Source organism: Rhodnius prolixus, unplaced genomic scaffold (assembly GCF_049639745.1).
Source record: "Rhodnius prolixus isolate KJV_2025 unplaced genomic scaffold, Rpr scaffold_5, whole genome shotgun sequence".
Lineage (NCBI taxonomy): Eukaryota > Metazoa > Arthropoda > Insecta > Hemiptera > Reduviidae > Rhodnius > Rhodnius prolixus.
The window spans coordinates 11382072-11402903 of record NW_027411624.1 but is presented as its reverse complement, the minus strand read 5'-3'; the positions used below and the strand labels follow the sequence as shown (position 1 = coordinate 11402903).

At 31.7% G+C, this 20832-nt stretch overlaps 2 protein-coding genes and 1 non-coding gene across 5 annotated transcripts in view; all 3 read right to left on the bottom strand.

The window, feature by feature from the left end:
- Window positions 1–7443, bottom strand: part of Gli (carboxyl ester lipase-like protein Gli) — a 33450-nt gene extending 26007 nt beyond the window's left edge. Inside the window, exon 1 of one of the 3 annotated variants that reach the window (XM_074136584.1) lies at window positions 7039–7443. In XM_074136584.1, coding sequence (XP_073992685.1) covers window positions 7039–7305 — 267 coding nt within the window. In that variant the 5' untranslated portion in view covers window positions 7306–7443. The remainder of the gene's footprint in view (window positions 1–7038) is intronic. The other 2 variants (XM_074136585.1, XM_074136583.1) reach the window with 2 other exon arrangements.
- A 1501-nt stretch (window positions 7444–8944) lies between these two features.
- The window catches only part of LOC141458910 (pyrokinin-1 receptor-like), a 165752-nt gene continuing 153864 nt past the window's right edge, over window positions 8945–20832 (bottom strand). Inside the window, 2 exon segments of the mRNA XM_074137490.1 lie at window positions 8945–16635; window positions 16637–16881. Of these exon segments, the coding sequence (XP_073993591.1) occupies window positions 16518–16635; window positions 16637–16881 (363 nt within the window). The 3' untranslated portion in view covers window positions 8945–16517.
- On the bottom strand, window positions 17803–17964 carry LOC141459013 (U1 spliceosomal RNA). The gene has a single exon (XR_012461360.1). It is a non-coding gene; the product is annotated as a U1 spliceosomal RNA (small nuclear RNA).

The following is a 20832-nucleotide window of genomic DNA, read 5'->3' as shown; positions in this document are numbered from 1 at the left end:
AAAACATTTGTTGTACTTTACCTCAAGGCTTTAAGCAAGCGATAGGGACGTAGTGCTTTTTTTTCGATCTGGCATGATATTGTATTCCTTCATAGTTGATGATACCTTGTTAGTTATGAGACCTTTAATTACAATTTGTGGTGTATATATAACTACAAAAGGTGAAGTCCGAGGATATTAGTTTTAATGCCCCGTTGTCGTAGGCTCTGTGCTGAGTTGCATTTGTGTATAAATGGTTGATGCGATTTATACTCAAGTTTCTGTAGAATATATTTATCTTTTTTAATATGTTCCACTAATTACTTATAATTATTAGGAAATTATTTGCCAATTATTGTTCTCTAGATTGTCAGTAATTGTTGTATGTGTTCGTTTACCGGAACGACAGTTATCATGACATCAACATAGAGGGACAAATAGTATTTTGTAGGGAAGTTATGAAATCCTATACTAAAATAATACTTAAGACCATCTGCACCAATTCATCCATTAAAAATTTAATTTAAAAAAAAAACTTACTGAAATTCATAGAATGCATTCTCAATCCTACCTGTGAAATTGACTAAACTGATTTACTTTGCCGGTAAAAAAATTAATATATATTTCTCTAAAATTACCCTTACTTTTAAAATGCTTATTGCAATACTTCCATTTTACTAACCAACCACGGATTCAAGGCTAAATATCCAATTAGAAAACTATCGGGAAGTCATATATATATATACTTTATTATACTTTCTGTATGCTTTAAAGTTATTTTACCTTTACATGTATTGATTGTTATTGTTGAACGGTGAGTTATCAAAAAAACAATAATAAATCAATATTAAAAGGCGTGTGCTTATTAAATATTCAGTCTTATCAGTTTAAGGTTTATCAGTAAGCAAAGAGAACGTCGAGCATCGATCAGTTGAAGACTATTTAAGGAAGGCACCAAAAATATACTACAATGTAGTAATTACTAAATAGTATAAATTATTTTTGAAATACTTTTGAACTAACTCAATGTAGAATCCGTTCTTTTATCAAATTAAAATTATAGATAAAAAGAAAATAAATAAGAAATTTAAGAAAAATGCAAGAAAAAATTCTAGAAAACAGAAAATTTAAGAAAAAGGTAGTTTCTTCAAATGAAGAATAAAGGAAAGAGAATTTTAGCAGGATAACTCTCCTTGAGTTTAACCCTCCATTATATCCTCCTCCTTCAGTTTAGCAAGAGTTTATCGCGAGAAGGTAAGAAATGACATTTTTTGCTTGGATAGTAAAATGACCGCTAAATCTTATAGGTATGGCTGAAAACCATAATCCATAAGTGCGCTAGCTCTTAAGTTCTACGTATAATAAGTAAGGAATTTCAGAATAATTTATATTTTTCGAATTTGGAATTTCTTCAAAAGTCTTTAATTTATAAAACAAAATGTGGTAGAAACAAAACACTACACTAAAATGAAACTATAAATCATACAAACCATGGTTTTCGCGAACATATAAGAGCACACCACCTACGAATAGGGTTCCATGCAACGTTAGATGCTTACTAGATTGTGTTCAGTCGTTTTCATTGAATTGACTCTTCTCTCTGTATCTCATCATAGCAAAATACAATTTCAAAATCGGAGTAACTCAAAATATTAATTTCTGGGAAATCTTATTTATATAATAACTACGATAACAGAAGGTGATGGATAAGATAAAAATAATGAACACCGTTAAATGAGTTACGTCATTAAGTTTTGTCAAGAGGAAATTGAGTCAATTCTTAAGTAATTTTTACATAAATTAATTACTAATTAGCAAAGGATATTACTAATATCTTTTAATTTCCTTTATTAATTAATTATTAAAAAAAATCCTAAAATCCTGAGACTAGTGTGTCCTGATTTCGTAATTATTCATTTAATATCTCCTTCCATTTAAAAGGAAAGAGCTCAGAGCTTTGAAAGGAAAGTAAAAAAAGGCTAAAAGCTTTAGGATTTTTTTTTTCTTAAAAAAAAGTTAACTTTAAAATATTGCCATTAACTAATTTAATTATTCAATAAGATTTCCAACATCAATCACGTAGTACTGCAAAAACTCTGGCTCAAATGGATTACAAACAGCATATTTAATGTTGTACACACTATTAACCAGAAATATAAGTGCAAACAAGATTTAATTCGAAAGATAAATGGAATTCTCTATACAATGTAAAAGAAAGAGCTGAATGACAACGAAAATTTTTATATTGCTCCTAATTTCTATTACTGGGGAAAAAAAGGAGCTATATACATATGTGTATTTTACATATATTTTCTAAAAAGGCGTTTGACTGTACGTTCGTACCAAGTAATGAGCTAGTAAAAGATCAGTTATCATTTCTTAGACTGAGACCAGTGTCAGGCGTTAGCTATCTAGCTTCTGGGTGAAAAAGAAGAAAGCAATCGCTTATTAATCGCTTTACGACCGACTACCAATCAGGTGTCGTAGACGGAAGCAGGAGCTCATAATTTACTATAAACATTTTGTCTAACAAATAAAAAGTAGCTATACGCAGGATTCGAACTGGGTGATCTTCCACTTTAAAATCACCTCTTTGAAGCTACTGCAGAAACTGATGAACTGCAGAGGCATGGGGTAAAATTTTTGTATCAGAATGTGGCCGTGGTTTAAAATACTTTGATACAAGATGAGGTTACATATACAGTGGAGTCTCGGTTATCCGTCACCTTTTTATCCGTCTATTCCAATTAACCGTTACTGTCCTCAGTATTTAAAAATTAAAAAAAAATAAAACCGAGTGTGAATATTTTCTTTTGAGACTTTTTCCTTTGTCTTTTAGGTACATACTCGTGTCCATCATTCGACAGTTTGTGGGTTTTTTCCTAAAAAGATCAACCACAAACAAAACCGCCCACAAAACCGATTAGATGTCGCAGACATTGTATTCATTAATTTTAATACACAATAGAATGAATTGAATAATGAAAGACACCTGATCTTTAAGGCTTAAGCGTATAAACGTATAAAACATGTATACCAGTTAATACAAAGTTTTATACACGTTAAACAAAAGAATCTGGAAATTTTCCTGTTTTTTTCCCATTATCCGTCTATTCGACTATCCGTCACATGTCCGGTCCCGGTCATGACGGATAACCGAGACTCCACTGTATGTTGGTTTGAAAATACTTAAAAAAAGATGCATCAAAGTGCAATTATATTTCGCTAAATTTAGAAAAAAACATTCACTTAATTGTGAGAATAAATTCTATGTTAGATCTATTTCATTTTTGTTTTCCTTTTGTATTATTATTATTATTTTTTGTTTCTTTTTAATGAAAAAATGATCACCTTCAGGGCAACCCCCTTAAAGTAACGTACATTCTCAAAAATCTTTGTTTTGCATGCCCCTGGTTTTAAGAAGATCTGATTTAAGACGAAGCCAAGACTACAAAAAAACTGTGTACGAACTAAAAGCAACGATTGAATTACTAGAACCAGGACACTGTTAGATCCACAGAAAGAGTTCTCAGAGATAAATGATTTCACTTTAAATTTCACAATTTTGAACTGTTGTTAAAAAAAGCTACAAAATTTTGCTAATTGAACCTATCTTGAATAAGAAAGCTATCCTACTGCTAATAAAATATTATCTAAAGCAAATAAAAAGCTGGTATGAAGTTGGTTAAGCACCATTCCCTCACTGCAAGATGATGGTGCCGAAATATACCGCTTTAACTGAGCCATTTTTACCTGTATCCCTAACTAGAACAAAGAGAGCAATTGCTTGATTATGACAACACTACAAACATTTACTGGACTGGACCACAAAAATTAATTAAACTGGCCGAAAATCTAGGCTATTGGCTGAACTCTGATCTGGGTGACCATTGGTATACAATGATTACATTTTAAAAATATCCAGAGAGAAACTTTAATATTCGAATTTTCCCTCTTCGTGACGTGATTTTTACTTTCTTTATTGGCTCACATTTGTTTCACAGCGAGGAGAATAGGAAAATGTTTTTGAATGAATGCTCACATCAGTTTTCACTAGAAATAACTCTGATTGGTTTCCATCATACAGACTTTCTTTTATTAACTCCATATTTCCTCCAATATATGTCACAAGGTTGCCAATTAATTCTGGCAATTTTATCTATTTTATATTTTATGGTATTAATATAATAAACTTTACATCCCAATAACCAATTATGGGCAACAATTAGCCCAATACCAGAAAGGTACTTTAAAAATGAATCAGTAGCAGTGTTTATTTATACCTATGGCTTTCTTTATTCTAAATATTTAAGTAATACCACATAGATTTACAATGTATTGAATTCATTGCTGGATTTAGGAAATAAAGAGCCTTCAAGAAAAGTGACCTGAGTAGATAAATGAACGATCAAAATACTTCTTAGCATCCTTTATACTAACAACGTTCCTTACACCTTTGTTAACAACTTAAGCTAAATCTAACACAAATCTTCTCAAAACTCTATTATATTAAGTTTTTATAGAAAAACGAATTCAAGCAAAAAATCAGAAACCCGTTATAAGTGTTGGTGGAACCCAGCCAAGAACTGCTTAATCTGATATGTCTGGTGGAGACGTTAAGGGGAAGAGGTGCATTGGACACCTTTTTTTCCAGGGAACTTCCCTGGAGAACTTGGTTCTCTTCATTTGGGGGGAGTCATCTAGGGAGATCTGGAGGAATGGAGTGAGTGTGTTACGTCAGTAAGCGAGTGCTGACTCATTGCTTTAAAAATAATGCCACTTCTGTGCATTGTACGATATCAATACTTATTAAGAGATTTTAAAAGCATTGCTGCAATTCCAAATTTGAAAATCTGTGAACTGTATATCTGATTACACACCATCATTTTCATTTAAAACAAATTAGCGAAAAAAATTACTCAAGTTTTGGGTCAGTAAAAACAGACACTAAATTAGACTTTTGACCAAGCACAGAGGCCGCTACGGTAACTACAAATTTAGCAGAAGTGTAACTTTTACAGGCACCAATGTTGTTTGATTAACTAAACACGTTCAAAACAGAATGAAGTTCAAGTTCCAATTAAACAAGGGTGACAACACCACTATCCAGTATTCACTCTACTTCGAAAATTTATTGATTCGAAAGCAGATTGCTTTTCAACAAAGAAAAAGTAAACATTAGTTTCGTTGAAAGAAAATTAGAGATATAATTAACTTCCCTGAAATAGCGAGGCCAGTAATTCCACAAATTGTTTCCCTGACAACAAGTGAAGTATACAATACTGACCACAATCGATTTCGGACCGACCATTGGCTATTAAAAAATTTTTACCACGGAAGCTTTAACTTTAGGTGAATTAGTATGTATCAGCAATGTTTAAGAACTTGTTTTTAACGGGTTCCAGCTAAACTGGTTGAAAGAATCTTTAACTTTTGACTTTGAATGATCAGCTCAGTGAAGAAGCGAATAGTCCAGAAGAAGGTGAGAAGTACAACGAAGAAGAGAGTCATCTATTCTCAACTGAAGAAACTCGATAACTAGAATTAAATGTTCTAACTTTAAATAAATAGCAGAAACTATTCGTTTTTAAACTAGTTTTACGTTACGTCCGGAGACAGAAGATTGGTTGAGATAATTCAATGGGTGAATTCACAAACATTAATAACTGCCGAAAATTAGTACAAGAACCTGCCCTTATTTTTATCTAAAGTGAAAGAGAGAAAAGTACGAATGTTAAACTTAAAGAGTAACTTTTTCAATGGCAGAGAAGCGAAGATATCATTGATTAAAACTTGATAATTAAATAAATGGACATTAAAAATGAATACATAATTTCTTATTAATTATATAATCGACGGTATAACGGAAAGCACTGCCAACAGAACCATTTTTTATGGAGTAAAAGATTTATGTTTAATTTGAAGAAAAACTGCACGCATATAAAGTGGTGAGAAGAAAAATTAATAATCGCCCTGAAATTCGGGACTGGTCTGTTAGTGCTCGGCAATTCACTTACGTGTTAGTTAGTTATTTCTATGTTAAAATAGAGGAATTCAGAACAATGTGTTTTAAACTTGTTTAGGAGTTACACAAAATCCAAAAATGAGAGGTTCCTGATTTTCCTTCAGTCCACCATTCATTTGGGAAAGAGCTTTCCAGGACAACGGTCGTCAAAAATGTATAAGAAGCAGCTTTCACGGAGCTATTAGATAGAGGCAAATTTAGTTCTGAACTATGTAACTAAAGTGACTCAAGTCCCACAGTCTGGGGGTCTGCTCGGTACAGAATATGAGACATTACAGATCAAGGTGAACTTGTTTATTTTTGTAAACGATGCCAGCAAGGTTTTCATACATCATGTTTCATTTAAGTATATGGGCATAAAAAAAAATTAACTGATAAAGAACGTTCCTGTAATCAGAACTGTAAAGTTGAAAAGTCTGCAATTATAAGTACAGACTTAAGGAATAAGGAACAGCAAGTTTCGAGTTTTCCATAGTCTTGGGGGACACAACCCACACCTATAGACCATGCGTTTATGCTTTTTTTCCCCAAGTTTTTAGACGACTTCGAAAAATGTATTATGGGTGAAATAATTATTAGCTTGCAATGATGGGCAGAGACTCTAGTTTGGGGCTAAAATCTAGACTCAGACTTGATTTTATTCACAGCAGCCCAATAAAACATTTTAATTATTTAAAAACAATAAAATAGAAGTAAGACAAAATCCTAAGAATGCTTCACACTATTCTTTTAGTAGAAAGTAAGTAAACTTACTTATTTGTTGTTGGGATTTATTTTTTAAGTAAGTACCTAAGTGTTCTAATGAGGAACATGTTACATAATTAATGTAAAATTCGTAAGCTATTCAGATTCTTTGTTCTTCAACTAAGGAAACATTAGGTTAATATTTTACACTGTACAGAAAATTCAGAAGTAATGAGAGCATCAGGTAAATAGAAACAGGTGGTTTAATAAAGCGTCTCCTAGGCAACGTCACAATCTTTTCTACTTGTTGCTATTCAGGAAAATTCAAAAGTATTAAAAACATTACTTACATCAAATCTTGGATCTTCTGGTCTAGGCATTCCAGGGTGGAAATCCAATGGAACATTATATCCACCAGGACTGTAAGAATTTGGATTATATAAATCTACATTATACGGTCTTAACGGATTGTATGATTGTCCATATCTTCTATTATTATAAACATATGTATTGAGATCAACGTCCTCACCATTATTAGGTGGTACATATCGTCCATCTTTGTCAAAATATCTTTGTCCATTTACTCTGAGCACAAAATATAGCAAAACTAACAACATATTGTCATGGCGGTAAACGCCCACTTTCAACTATAAAACTATTCACTCGCTTGTCGTAGTGCACAAACCTGTAACCACAGTAAACTATTCGAGGTCGCTTACACACTGGCTTTCATAACACGGAACAGCCAACAAGTCCAGGCAAGAATCGTTGGTGACGTTTTAAAACTAGTTTGGTTACAGGTATTGTAGATAGCGACACCATACAACTAACGTTTTAATTTTGAATAATTTACCAAATCATTTTAAAAATGACAAACTTTTAATTATTACATTTAGTCACTTCAAAAATCAAGCATTAATACTCCCACTTATACCTTTGGAATTTTTGTTTGTTTGTCAAACTTTACAATCGTTCGAACAATATTCGATCTTTTAAAGCAATTAGCCAAATATTTTCCTTTTAATTGGTGACTGTTCTATCGCTTTGGTTGACCGCCCGATAAAATTTAATTTATAACTTGATCTTACTAAAAGAAAAAATTGTTTTAAATATGCAGTTGTCTTTGGATTTGGGTTATCAAGTTTTAATTAAAAATTAGGAGTGTATACTTACTCATACGTCTTTCTCTCACTATAATTCTTAAGGTTTGCTTCAGATTTGATGTTTTTATTAACTGTTACTTGACTTAATCTTCAAGTTTAGGCAATAAATTACTATTTACATGTGTTGAACTAAAACACTAAAATTGAATCTTTTAAAAAAGTGTAGAGTCTTAGGTGATTGATTGGCTCTGACAGTTGCGTAATATTGATCGCTCAGCTACAAAAGAAAATTTTTACTGGTCCTGAGATAAAAATAAAAAGTGCTTCCTAAACCTCGTAACTTCTAAGAGGTACATCGCCGTTAAAAATGTTTATACTCAGGTTGAATATTTATCTAATTGCTAGATTATTTTAAATTGAGAATTATAACAAAAAAATCCATACTGTTTGTAGGAATTTACACTGTGTACTGCCCTGGACCTCGGCAGACGGTTTTACCATGCCGTAGAATGTAAAGAAACATAATAATTTTGTATATATTTGTTTTATTATTATGAAATAAAGCATTATTATTATAATGGACCTAAATTTTTTTCCCCCACAATCAGGAAAAGCCCAGGCAGATTAAAATTTCTTTAAAATAAAATGTCCTCATTCCTTAAAATATCTAGCTTCTGAACCAAATTTGAAGTCAAAATATCGGCTTTTTGAAGCAATACTTAAACGGGAATGCTGGCGCGAGAGTAAAAAAATCAATAAACTGTCACAAAGTGAAATACAGGCTCTTTGGCAACGAGCCTTACTACTTACCGGTAATGGCTCGCCGGAACCTTTTTTTTCGTCGCTTTATATACGATCATTTTCGTATTAGTTAAGCCCATGCTATTCGCCTTATTTGTGCCGCCATTCTTCGCAATCTTAAGAAATGCTTTCGCAGATCAGCAATCTCCGACAACCACAATTATGATAGAATAATAATATTATAATATAATATTATAATATATTCGGTTTCGAATCCAGCTGCTGATTTTTTTCTCAGCCAATCCTTTTAAGAACTCATCCTAATGTCCTTTAATATGTTAACACACACAAAAAAAAATAAAAGATTTAAAAGTTTTAAATAAAAATTATATTTATAATATAAATAAATACATTCATAAAAATACAAGATCCATTTATTTTAGTGTATGTTACAATCTTGATGAAATTAGTATTTACTTTTATTTATAAGCACCACAAACTTGGCACATTTAAGTATTAATATTCGAATACTCTATACTTTTATCAAGAAAAATATATTTATATATTTTTTTGTTCTTTGTTCTTTATTATTAATGTACAATATTTTAATGAAAGCTTTGCTTAATATATATTTTTTTGTTATTTATTTATTTACCTATAGATTTATGCAAAAATGAGCAATTCTATTTATTCAGTGAGATTGATACAATTTATAGTTTTTTTTTTATCCATAATGGATACTTATAGTGCTTTATCCAAACCGGCTTCACAATTTCTTGTGTTCACAGTTCGGTACTTTACTTTCGTGAAAAAAAAAAGCTTGCTTTCTGCTTAAAACTTTCTGTTTCAGTAATGACTAAGGGTGCTCTATTGATATGATCCTATTTATTATACATGAAATATCTTGGTTTTCCTTGGGTAAACTGGTCACAAATAAAGAAATCAAACTACGCAGGATAAAAATCAACGTTAGCTAGCAACAATGCGGAACTAGCAGTTTTATTCTATGATTCATTTTAATTAATTATTAAATCTTTACAGTGGTTGATTTACATATATTTTATATTACATAATTATACATTCTCTTTGTTATATGATTAGAGAAAACACAAAATAATCAATAGAGTTCAGCTTTTAAACCTAATACATTTTGCAAATAAATCTTTGAAACATGGAAAATATACCGATTCTAGTCTATGTCAAGTTTTATTAGCATTTATATTTGTACAAATTTTTTAGGCTGAATGTACCTTTATTTTTTTGAAATGAGTTTTCTAGTTTTTTATTTATTATTATTATCACAACCGAGTCAATATAAAAAATACTTGTAATGTACACCTACTATTAAGCACAGCCTTTAGGTTTTTAGAGAGAGAATACTCCAAAAAATAAAATTCAGCGAAACTTGGAAGGAAACAATAAAGAGAATTTATAATTAAAATATATATAGCCTAATCATGGTAGAGGTAGCTCTAACGTTCACCATTGATGCCCAGAATCTGTATACCATCAGGAGATAATTTGCCAAGGAGCAGATGTGAGGTTGCTGTAGCTAGACTGACTTAGGGCTTAGAGGGCTGTAATACCAGCCAGTTGTACAACTAGGTGACCTTTACTAGCAGCCTAAAGTAAAGCTCATTAGGTTTTATTAGAGGCCTAGGATATAGAGTTAGAGGCCAGTATTTTTGGTTTGATGTAGAATATAGCTACTTTCAGTTTTAAATTGAATAGGATATAGCGGCTTATAGAATGCGTTAGTATCGCATAAACCATTTAACTCAGGATAATGAAGGCGTACCTACTATGTGGCAAAAGATATCTGCATTAGGTTCAATTTATTAATTAAATGTATGGTATCTAATTACCTTAACAGATGTATCAACAAATATATTAATTTTGTGGCGCTGTAATCTAAGTATTGAAATTTCCTGACCAAATATTTGAGAGCATTACTAAACAAGACATCATTTATCATCCTTAAATCTAAAACTCAAGGCAGTACTGACGGCTACAAAATAATCTACAATGGAGTTGCAACTGAACAAATGAATGCCTGAATCAAAAGTAATATTTCAGAAAGTGAACACTACCTTTGAGATCTGAAATCTATTTTACTTAATGAATTTATTAAAAATTGACAGAATGTGTTAGGTGTTGAACAGTCAGAACCGTCCTGGGTACTCTCAAGATTTACTATAAAGACTTGGCCTTGCTTGATAAGCTACTTGCTAATGAAAATAAAAGCCATATTCTTGATCTAGTGTTTTGTCTAAAAGTAATTAGGTTTCTAAAGACGTAAGTTAATAACAAATTCCTAGCACATCTCTAAAAGTAATCAAGCTTAGAGAAGAAGCAGATAGAAAACTAATTGTAGAATTCAAGAAGCAGTAAACAGTATGGAGGGCACGATGGAAGTATTATTATTCATTAGGGAAGATAAGATGTTTATCATTTCCATTTTATTTTATACTGTTCAACATTTTGTAACATATTTAGATACTCAAAAAACGGTTACGAACTTTTCCAAGAATTTCCCTGCCTTGAAAATTAGAATTTTGCAGAAAAATAGCTAAAAACAACAAATTGGTTTCTACATCAGATTTGGGCGTAGTTTTTAAAAGAAAATATGTTGTGATTCACTAATACCAGATTGTTCCGCTACCCGTCTTTAGAATCCAACAACATTGTGTACTCTTTGAATCACGAACATTTTGTTCAACAACCACACCAAATTTAAAAGAAATATTATTAAAAAAAAAAACCAAATGTACACAAAATTGAAACATTAGAATTTTTTTTTATAGGAAGTCGGGATATTTTAAGGAAAATTTGAAACAACTGATTATTAACACTTTAAAAAAAAAAATGACTGAATTAGGGCAATTAAGAAATGGGATGCTTAATGGTTATCTGTTCATTGAGGTAACCCCATTCTAGTGCATACGGACACGAATCGATCACGGTCGCCATATAAATTTAACACTCCCTCTTGTGGTTGTTAAAGTATAAGTATACCGTCTCGTAGGAATTTAATACAACTAAAATCCATAATGAAAAATAAAAAAAAGAGGACCAAATTATTAACCTTGCGTGATCCCTTCTTATTTATAATAATAATAAAAAGTGTTTTTATTACAATGTTTTGAAAACATGCAAGAATGTTTTAAATTCTATGGCATAGATATAACTGGAATAAAATTCTACAAATAAACTCCATCCAAAATAATACAAATAAATAATTTTTTTTATTAAAATCTCACTATATCTGTTTGCACTTGAGCTCATCGCTCGGAAAATTGCTTTGAACACCTGATTAATCATTTTTGGATCCATCCGTACTCTTCATTCGTTCATCCCAATTAGCCTAAATAAACGTTTTGAAGTGTGTATACGTATAACATGAAAAAAAAGAAAAAGAAATTACAATTTATTATGTCATACCACGTTTTAATAAATAAATACAAATCTTTTGAATTTAATTAAACAGTTGCTAACTTTTCTTTTTTGAAGTATTCTTTCTTTACTTTTTAATTATTTCTTAAGACTAATAATGTAATTATATTCATTCGCAAACACACACATATATGTCTAATATTAAAACATTATATCGTAGATTAACTTTTATTCTTCTAAGTTTATACTCATCGCTGTTATTATTTATTTTTAACTAAAAAAAGTTTTTAAATTTTACGTTAAAAGTACATAATGACTTAGATAAGAGTAGAAAATTTACAAATTTTTACTAATTATCATTTGATTTGGTCATAAATTCATTAAAAATAAACTTTTATTATTCTATTCACAAAATTTGAATTTGGTCTGATCAAAATTAATCTTAGAAAAACAATAAAAATAAAAAAAAAAACATATAATACTTTCCGTTAGGGAAGGGATTAGCTATGAGGTTAGCATACTGGACTCCCACGCGGAGGTCCCGGGTTCGAATCCAGCAGCTGACCCTTAGATTTTCTCTTCCTAGGAGCTTCTTACAGCTCACTGTCCGGTGATGTACAGTGTTGTCTGTAACGAGAGAACACTGTCCGGAGGCCGGCAGTGCACTGAAAAAAGCTCCGGGCGCCAATAACCTAAGATGTTGACGCGCCCTAAATCATAAAAAAAAAAAAAAAAAAAAATACTTTCCGTTATAGCAGATTCTTGAGTTCATTTCATGAAGGTGGCATCTTGGAATTTTTCGCAAATAAATTTACATTAAAGAATTCAATAAGCTCCCAAATGTAAACTAAATAAAAGATCGGTCCAAATAATCAAGAAATGATTCTCTTATATGATGCTGAACTCTCGTTATTCTAAAATAATTTTATGAAAATAGCTGGCTAAACTAACCTAGCAGACTTCAGATTTTTTGCAACTTCTTTTTTCTGCCACTAATTATCAGATGAAAATTTAGTCATTTATTAGAGTGAAAAATCTTTTACTGTTTGCTTTCTCAAACTTCTAATTGTGGGGTATATGTATGTTTAACTTGGTGATGTACCATTTGCAAAGGTTGGGAGCCTCAATCTGCCAGTAAAATAATAATAATAAAATACATTATTTCGTTGAAGACTTCGAAATACGAAAAAAAAGTAGAAATAGCTCGAAAAACGGCCCGGTCAAAAGGGAAAAAATAATTAGAACATAAGATTGTTACATCCATTGATAAAAAAGATTTGATTTTTTTTCTTTGGGAATATAATCTATTAAATAAAAAACAACTACAAAATACACTGGGCCAAAAAAGTCTGTGAACACTAACCTAAATTTTATTACTTTTATTATTAACTTATTAGAAACTTCTTCTATTTTCAAATGAAATATACTATTCGATAGAGAGAAACCAGAGTTTTCATTTTATATTCAATCTTTTATTTTTGTTCAGCAGGAATATCACAATTAAATGTTTAACAAAACAACACCCCAAACGAATGCAAAAAAAGTCTGTGAACACTTTGCAGAAATAAATCATTCTTACACATTGTACGTGAATTATAAATTTTAAAAACTTGTAGGACCTCCTATGTTCCTAATCACTTCCAACAAGCGAGCTTTCATCGATCCTAATAATTTTGTGGTCGTCAATGTTGGAATTTTATCCCACTCTTCTAAAATAGCGTTTTTTAGTTGTTCACGGTTTCTTATTCCTCGTTTATTTATTTCGCGGCTGATTTCATCCCACAAATGTTCTATTGGGTTAAGGTCTGGCAATTGTGGAGGGATGTTTAGGCGCCAGAGTGTATTATTTAAAAGCCATTCCCGAGTTTTTAGTGCGGTATGTTTCGGGTCATTGTCTTGTTGGAAGACAAACGTTCCCTCCAACCCTAATTTTTTTGAATTTTCTTTTAAATTGCGTCTTAATATATCCACATACACATATTGGTCCATCATACCATTAATTAGATCTAACTTGCCCACTCCTTTAGCACTCATGCACCCCACACCAGAATGTTGCCTCCCCATGCTTAAAAGTAGGCTTCATATTTTTCATTTTCATAGCTTCATTTCTTTTTCGCCACACTTTTTGTCGTCAATCAGACCCACATACATTGAATTTCGACTCATCTGAAAAGATTACGGTTTCCCAGAAACTAGAAAGCTTAGAAACATATTCTTTCGCGAAATCCAATCGGCGGTTACGATTTATTTTATTGATTAAAGGTTTTTTCCTCGGGACTCGACCGCAATAATCGTATTCATGTAATTTATTTCTAATTGTCTGTGGTGTTACGCTTACACAACCACTTGATAATTCTTGACTGATTTTTTGAGCGCTTGTCCTGGGTTCTTCTCGAACAGACTTCAGAATTTGCCGTTTATGAAAGGAATTAAGTTTTGGTGGCCGTCCACTGCGTGGCCTACTAATCACATTTCCGTACTTTTTAATTATATTATGCACCGTTGAAGGGTTTTTTTGAACTATCTTCCCTATTTCTCGAATACTTTTTCTTTCATTTCGCAACGTCACAATAAGTTCTCGAATTGGTCTGGGAACTTCCATATTAGTGGTTAAATATGTACTAATTAGATTATTTATTCACAAAACTGACTGTAGTGGTTTCTACAATACAATAGAGAACTTTGAAACTTTATTCAATCGTTTTTCTGTTTGTTATCTTAATGTTTTTACATATTTATACAGCTGTTCACAGACTTTTTTTGCATTCGTTTGGGGTGTTGTTTTGTTAAACATTTAATTGTGATATTCCTGCTGAACAAAAATAAAAGATTGAATATAAAATGAAAAACTCTGGTTTCTGTCTATCGAATAGTATATTTCATTTGAAAATAAAAGAAGTTTCTAATAAGATAATAATAAAAGTAATAAAATTTAGGTTAGTGTTCACAGACTTTTTTGGCCCAGTGTATGTTTAACTTGGTGATGTACCATTTGCAAAGGTTGGGAGCCTCAATCTGCCAGTAAAATAATAATAATAAAATACATTATTTCGTTGAAGACTTCGAAATACGAAAAAAAAGTAGAAATAGCTCGAAAAACGGTCCGGTCAAAAGGGAAAAAAATAATTAGAACATAAGATTGTTACATCCATTGATAAAAAAGATTTGATTTTTTTTCTTTGGGAATATAATCTATTAAATAAAAAACAACTACAAAATATATCGCCTCAGGATTTTCACAATGATACAGAGGCTAGCATATTTCGGCTTGCAGTTTCCTGTGCCTTCAAGTGTGAACCCTACTATAATTTAAAACACTACATAATAAACAAAAAAGAAATTACTGAGAATGAAGTACACGATAAGAAATTTGAGGATTTTGTACGTCTGATAACCAACATCAAATAAACTAACCTGTATCAAGAGCAATTTGCTCCATATGTAGTTTGCAGTAAAATATATTCCAAGGCTTAAAAATTTTCTGTTCTGAAATAATTCTGCGATGTTTTTTTTGGATTAGGCGCTTTTGATAATATCCAATTAGCCACTAATTATTGAACTGACCTTAAAACATTGGATTTAACGCCATACCAAAATTTATCGTTCGAAAAACAATTACACTTCTAGAAATTAAAAAAAAAAAAAAAACTTCTAGAATGAAGTTAAGCCTGGCTGCTTACTTCAGATCTGCCCAGCTGATTGATTCAAATAAATATCAGAAAGCCTAATCAAAACACTGCTGCCTAGGCGCTAATTTAAAAAAGTTTCAGACAAGCATTCTAGAAGGTACAGAGTTCCCGACTAGATTAAAAATGAATTAAATGTTTACCTAAAAAAAGTCTCGGAGAGTTTCGATTTACAAGACAGTCTCTTACGTAAATTTCTTCAGGAATGTCCTGAACTAAGTTCTATATTTCAGTAATCTTTTTAAGTAGAACATGAGCCATGAATCACTGTTTTCCTATTTCACTCGCACCTTCCATATTTCCATTTTAGCGTATTATTGTTCAGCAATAGAATTTAAGAATAAGCCTTAAAATTAAATTGAAGCGTAAGTGAAAACTAAAAAAATTATTATTAAAGTTTCATTTTGGGCCTAAAGCAATACTTTAACTAAAGTAATAATAAAATCTATCGAATGTTTTTGACATAATAATCTTCTTCGAAGGTAAATTAATCTCAGGTTATTTTGTAATGTAATCAAACGAATTGATTATTGAGTTGAGGAAGGTAACGGAAGGTTATCGATAGCAAGCAATAAGCTGACTATCAACCTGTTGTAAGGTAATCGATGTAGCTCAGAGAACTTACAATAACAGTGACCCTGTTTACGAACCCATTCAAAAGAGTCAAAAGAGCTACTTTATTATATAAGAAAGGGTTGTATCACAAACAAGCCCTATTCTTTATCATTAACATCAGTTCCAATAACGTCGTATTTCATCCAGAAATTCCTTAACAAAAAATCAATTATTAAATAAATCGATTAGGGCAATTCATGCAACTGGCCGTGTAACATTCTCCAAACCATTCGCTTGGTATTTGTTTGGATTACGCGAAGACCGCTTATTTTTACGGCCTAATCGCCTTTCTCAAGACAACTGCCTCCTAGCTAGTTCATTCATATAAGCTGTAAGTTCATCTTCTAGAGCAGCTTTATCCACATCACGTAGTGAACTATTTGATATATCACCATCAACTAACGGTTTCTGGATGTTGTTGACATCTTGTACATAATGGCGGCAATTGAGTTGATTTGCACTCCATAACCATGATTGGTTGTGTTTCTGGTTGACTAAAAGAGTCATTTGGGCGATTTGTTTGCTGATTGGTTAAGGAATGTTGTGCTGATGAGTCTGTCAAACTGCGGCCACTTTCAGGTTCTGCTCGGCCTCTAGAAAGGATCAAGTATGGACGCGACTTCCTCTTCGGCCAACAACACTTCGAGTATGTGTCCTGCAACAAAGGGCAGTCTATTGGACTTCAGCTGCTCATAAATTATATCACTGATTACATTAGCAAAGTATATATTATACATATTGTGGTATGATTATTGAAAAACGCAATAATTAAACATAAGTTTGCCATGATGGCAACTATTTGTCTGAGATATCTACCAAAGGAAAACTTATGCTGCTAAGGAGCCTAAAATTAGTTGTGACCTTAAAATTAGAGGCAAAAAAAAAGAAATTAAATCAGCTTCAAACATATTTAAACCTTATTAAAACTCATATAGCTCACCAACTTGACGATTTTTGCATTTTTTTTTTTGGTTAACTTCCACGGTCGCGCCTTAACGAAATATGAAATCTACTTTAACCCTAATCTACTGAAATCTTTTAATCTACTGACTAAAACCCTAATTAGAGAGACAGGGGGGTGGGAGAGAGAGTGAGAATGAGAGACTATTTGGAAACTTTTTTTTACTTGCTGTATTTCTGCTGGAATCAAAAAATTAAAAATCTACACTATTATGGGAGTTGAGAGTTAAATTAAGACTCTGTGTTAATAGAACCACACTGGCTCATAATGAAATTAATTGCTTTCTGCACAAGGATGGTACCACGTTATTATATTCGCAGACATGGATTATATACTGCCTATAGTCTGCTTAGCAAAATGAAGTAATATTCTGTAGAAATATTCTCTTAAATACACAACTAACAATTACTATATGCTTGTAACATAAACCTCAAAAGAAAATAATAGGACCTAGAGGTGAATCTACCGTGACAGTACGTAAAGCAATCGATACATAAACTAACATGGCATCTACATGCAAATGCATGCACTATATTCGTTATAACAGCTTTGCAAAGCATTAAGATTTAACTCAATGAATTAAACTTCATCGTAAGATTTGTAATGTATATTATAGGAGGACAGCGCGAACGCAGTCCCCACTACCAAAAATTATGCGCCCGAGATATCCACATTTGGGACATTCACAGAAGTCAACCTACCCTTTGTGCAATGGATAGGCCTCGTTCTGGAGGAACCACCTTAATGATCATGGTAACCTCGACGCCAGGTAAGTATGATTTCAAGGCGTTTGAACTGACTATTGAAGTGAAATACTATACTCGTCCATACGGGAGGCAACAAATTCTATTCATATGGCGAAAGCAAAACTATTGCACTTAATACAAAAATGAGGGAATAATTATAGAAATAATTAATTATAATTACTAATAAGTAAAACAAATAGAAGAAAATATTAAATAAAACTACAAAAAAGTAAATAGTACAGTTGGAGTGATTGTTGTTGAACCGGCTACTAGAGAGCGCTGCAGTAAGACTCATTTACTTGCCAAGTTCTATCTACCTACTACTTCTGTCTTATAAAATGTAATTTCTAAGTTTTTTTTTTTTTTTATAAAGTATTGTAAATAAATAAATAAAAATAAATGTTTAAGAATATGTGACGACACAGTTCCTCTATAACCCAACAAAATCGAAATTCTCTGAGATAAATAATTTTTTCTGCAAAAAAAATAATTGTTTAAGCAGTCTGCAAACGTGCATTTGCATTGGAAACACAAAATTAAAAATCTAACATGGACTATGATGTGACTTATCTTTTACTTCTTCAAATTCGGAGGTTCAAAACATATTGAACGATTTATAGAATCGTATATTGATATTTAAAGCAAACCATGCCTTCAACACCCCTTTATATCTTTAAGAAGTACCCTTATTATTATTTTTTTTTTTTATTAAAATATTTTAATAAAAGTTCTACATGTATTTAAAGTATATTTGGTACGATTTATTCACTTAAATCTTATAAAGAGTACACCACGAAAAATAATTACAATATTCAAGCAATCACAACACCAAGTTAAACGTAAATCTTCTGACTGTTTTCCAGAAAAGTTGAAACCAAAAATCAGAAAGCTTTTTTGAAAACTGGCATTTCTGGTAAAAGATTTTATTCAAATTTGAAAAATCTAGCGATACTACAAAAACCCAATAAAAACCTTGCCAATATTAACTTTTTTCTCTGTCCTACGAACATATTGAAAAACTTTTTCCAATATCGTATCCCAAATATACGTAAAAAAACTTTTGGAATTATAAAAGCAGTTTAAAAAAAAAAGAAAAAGTGATACAACTCATACTATAAAAGTAAGTGGCTCTACTTTTAATAAGATATCTTTCCTGGCTGAATTGTAGTCAATTATTCTACTTAAAGGAACAAGTTTTGAAACAAACATCCACCGAACTCATTTTAGTGCTCCCCGCGCTACCTATTGGATAATATATGAACCAAAAATAATTTTTTTTTAAGAGCATTTTAAAATTATAAATTTAAATGAAAGATAATTAATTTAAAATCAATATTATTGAATTCAATAAGTTTCTTTTTTACTTTTTAATTTTATAGTTTAGTGATTTGTATGTTTAATAATTACATTAACAAAAAAAAAAAGAAAATTACTACAACCTAAAGCTAAGCAATTGCTATTACTTAAGAGCAAGAATGCAATCGTATCAAATATTTCAAACTTAAAACCAGAACACTCAATTAATTTCATTTGCATTGCAATTATCACAATTTTAACTTATACATTTTTAATCTCATAAATTTACAGTTATAGGAATACTGACGGTATGGGCTTAGTTACACATTTCTGGCCAAGAGTCGAAACCTTATGCTCGGAAGCGAAAGTGGTACTAAGATGCGGGTACACATTTTTTTTGTTGAACCTCAAATACCTCAGAACTGCCAAAGAACATTCATAAATGAGAAAATAAATTACTAATTTGGTGACAAAATTAATGAGACAAATGTCCAGCTGAATATACTAGTTAATTTGAGACCCCAAGGCTAAAGCATCTAAATAATAATTAATAGTGTTTACTAGACTTGCTTATTTCCGTACTCCATTTATATGATAATTCTAATTAAAGGACCTATTCTCTCTCTCACACTCTCTCTCTCTTGTGATTAGATCAAAGTAGGGAGTTCAGAAGGGGCAAGTCAAAAGATATCTGCGTAAAATTTATATCCTTTTTTTTAGGATCAAAAAGTCAAGATAACGAAACTCCAATAATGTAAAGAATAACAATGGAGGTACTTAAAACACAATTTGATGGACAATCACTAGCCAACATTTATTAGAGAATACTTAAAATCCAGCAATACCAAAAAAATTCACAAGCACTTCAGTTATGCCAGACTTAGTTTTTAAATTACTAGGGATTAATTTCAAGGGCAGATATATGAGGTCTGTAAATTAAGTAATGAGACTGATTTTTTATTCAAAAAGAATTACAATTCTATATTGTCACCTTCAAAATAACTTCCTTCTGAAGCCACACAGCGCTGGAGACGTTTCTTCCACTCCTCATAGCAGTGCTTGAACTCCGATACTGGAATAGCCTTCAGCCGTTTGAATGTTTTCAACTGTCCCAAAATGATTTTTTGGATTCAATTGAAAATGACCCCCATTTTCTGGAAAGTGTCATTACTGGTGACGAGTCTTGGGTGTTTGAGTACGACCCAGAAACCAAGCGCCCGAGCATGGAGTGGCACACTTCAACCTCTCCAAGGCCCCAAAAAAGCAAGGATGGCAAAGTCGAAGATCAAATGCATACTGATTTGTTTTTTTTTGAACACTTTTACCGAGAGGTACTTGAAAAACTTCGAAAAAGGGTCATTCGTGTGAGACCAAACATCAAGAACAAGTGGGTGTTGCATCACGATAATGCTCCTTGTCACACAGCAATTTCAATAAACGAGTTTTTGGCCACAGTAAAAACATTCCTGTGGCTCCTCAGCCTCCTTATTCCCGAAGGTGAAAAAAAAATCACCTCAAGGGAACTCATTTTGGGACAGTCGGAAAACATTCAAACGGCTGTAACCGACCAGCTGAAGGCTATTCCAGTATCGGAGTTCGAACA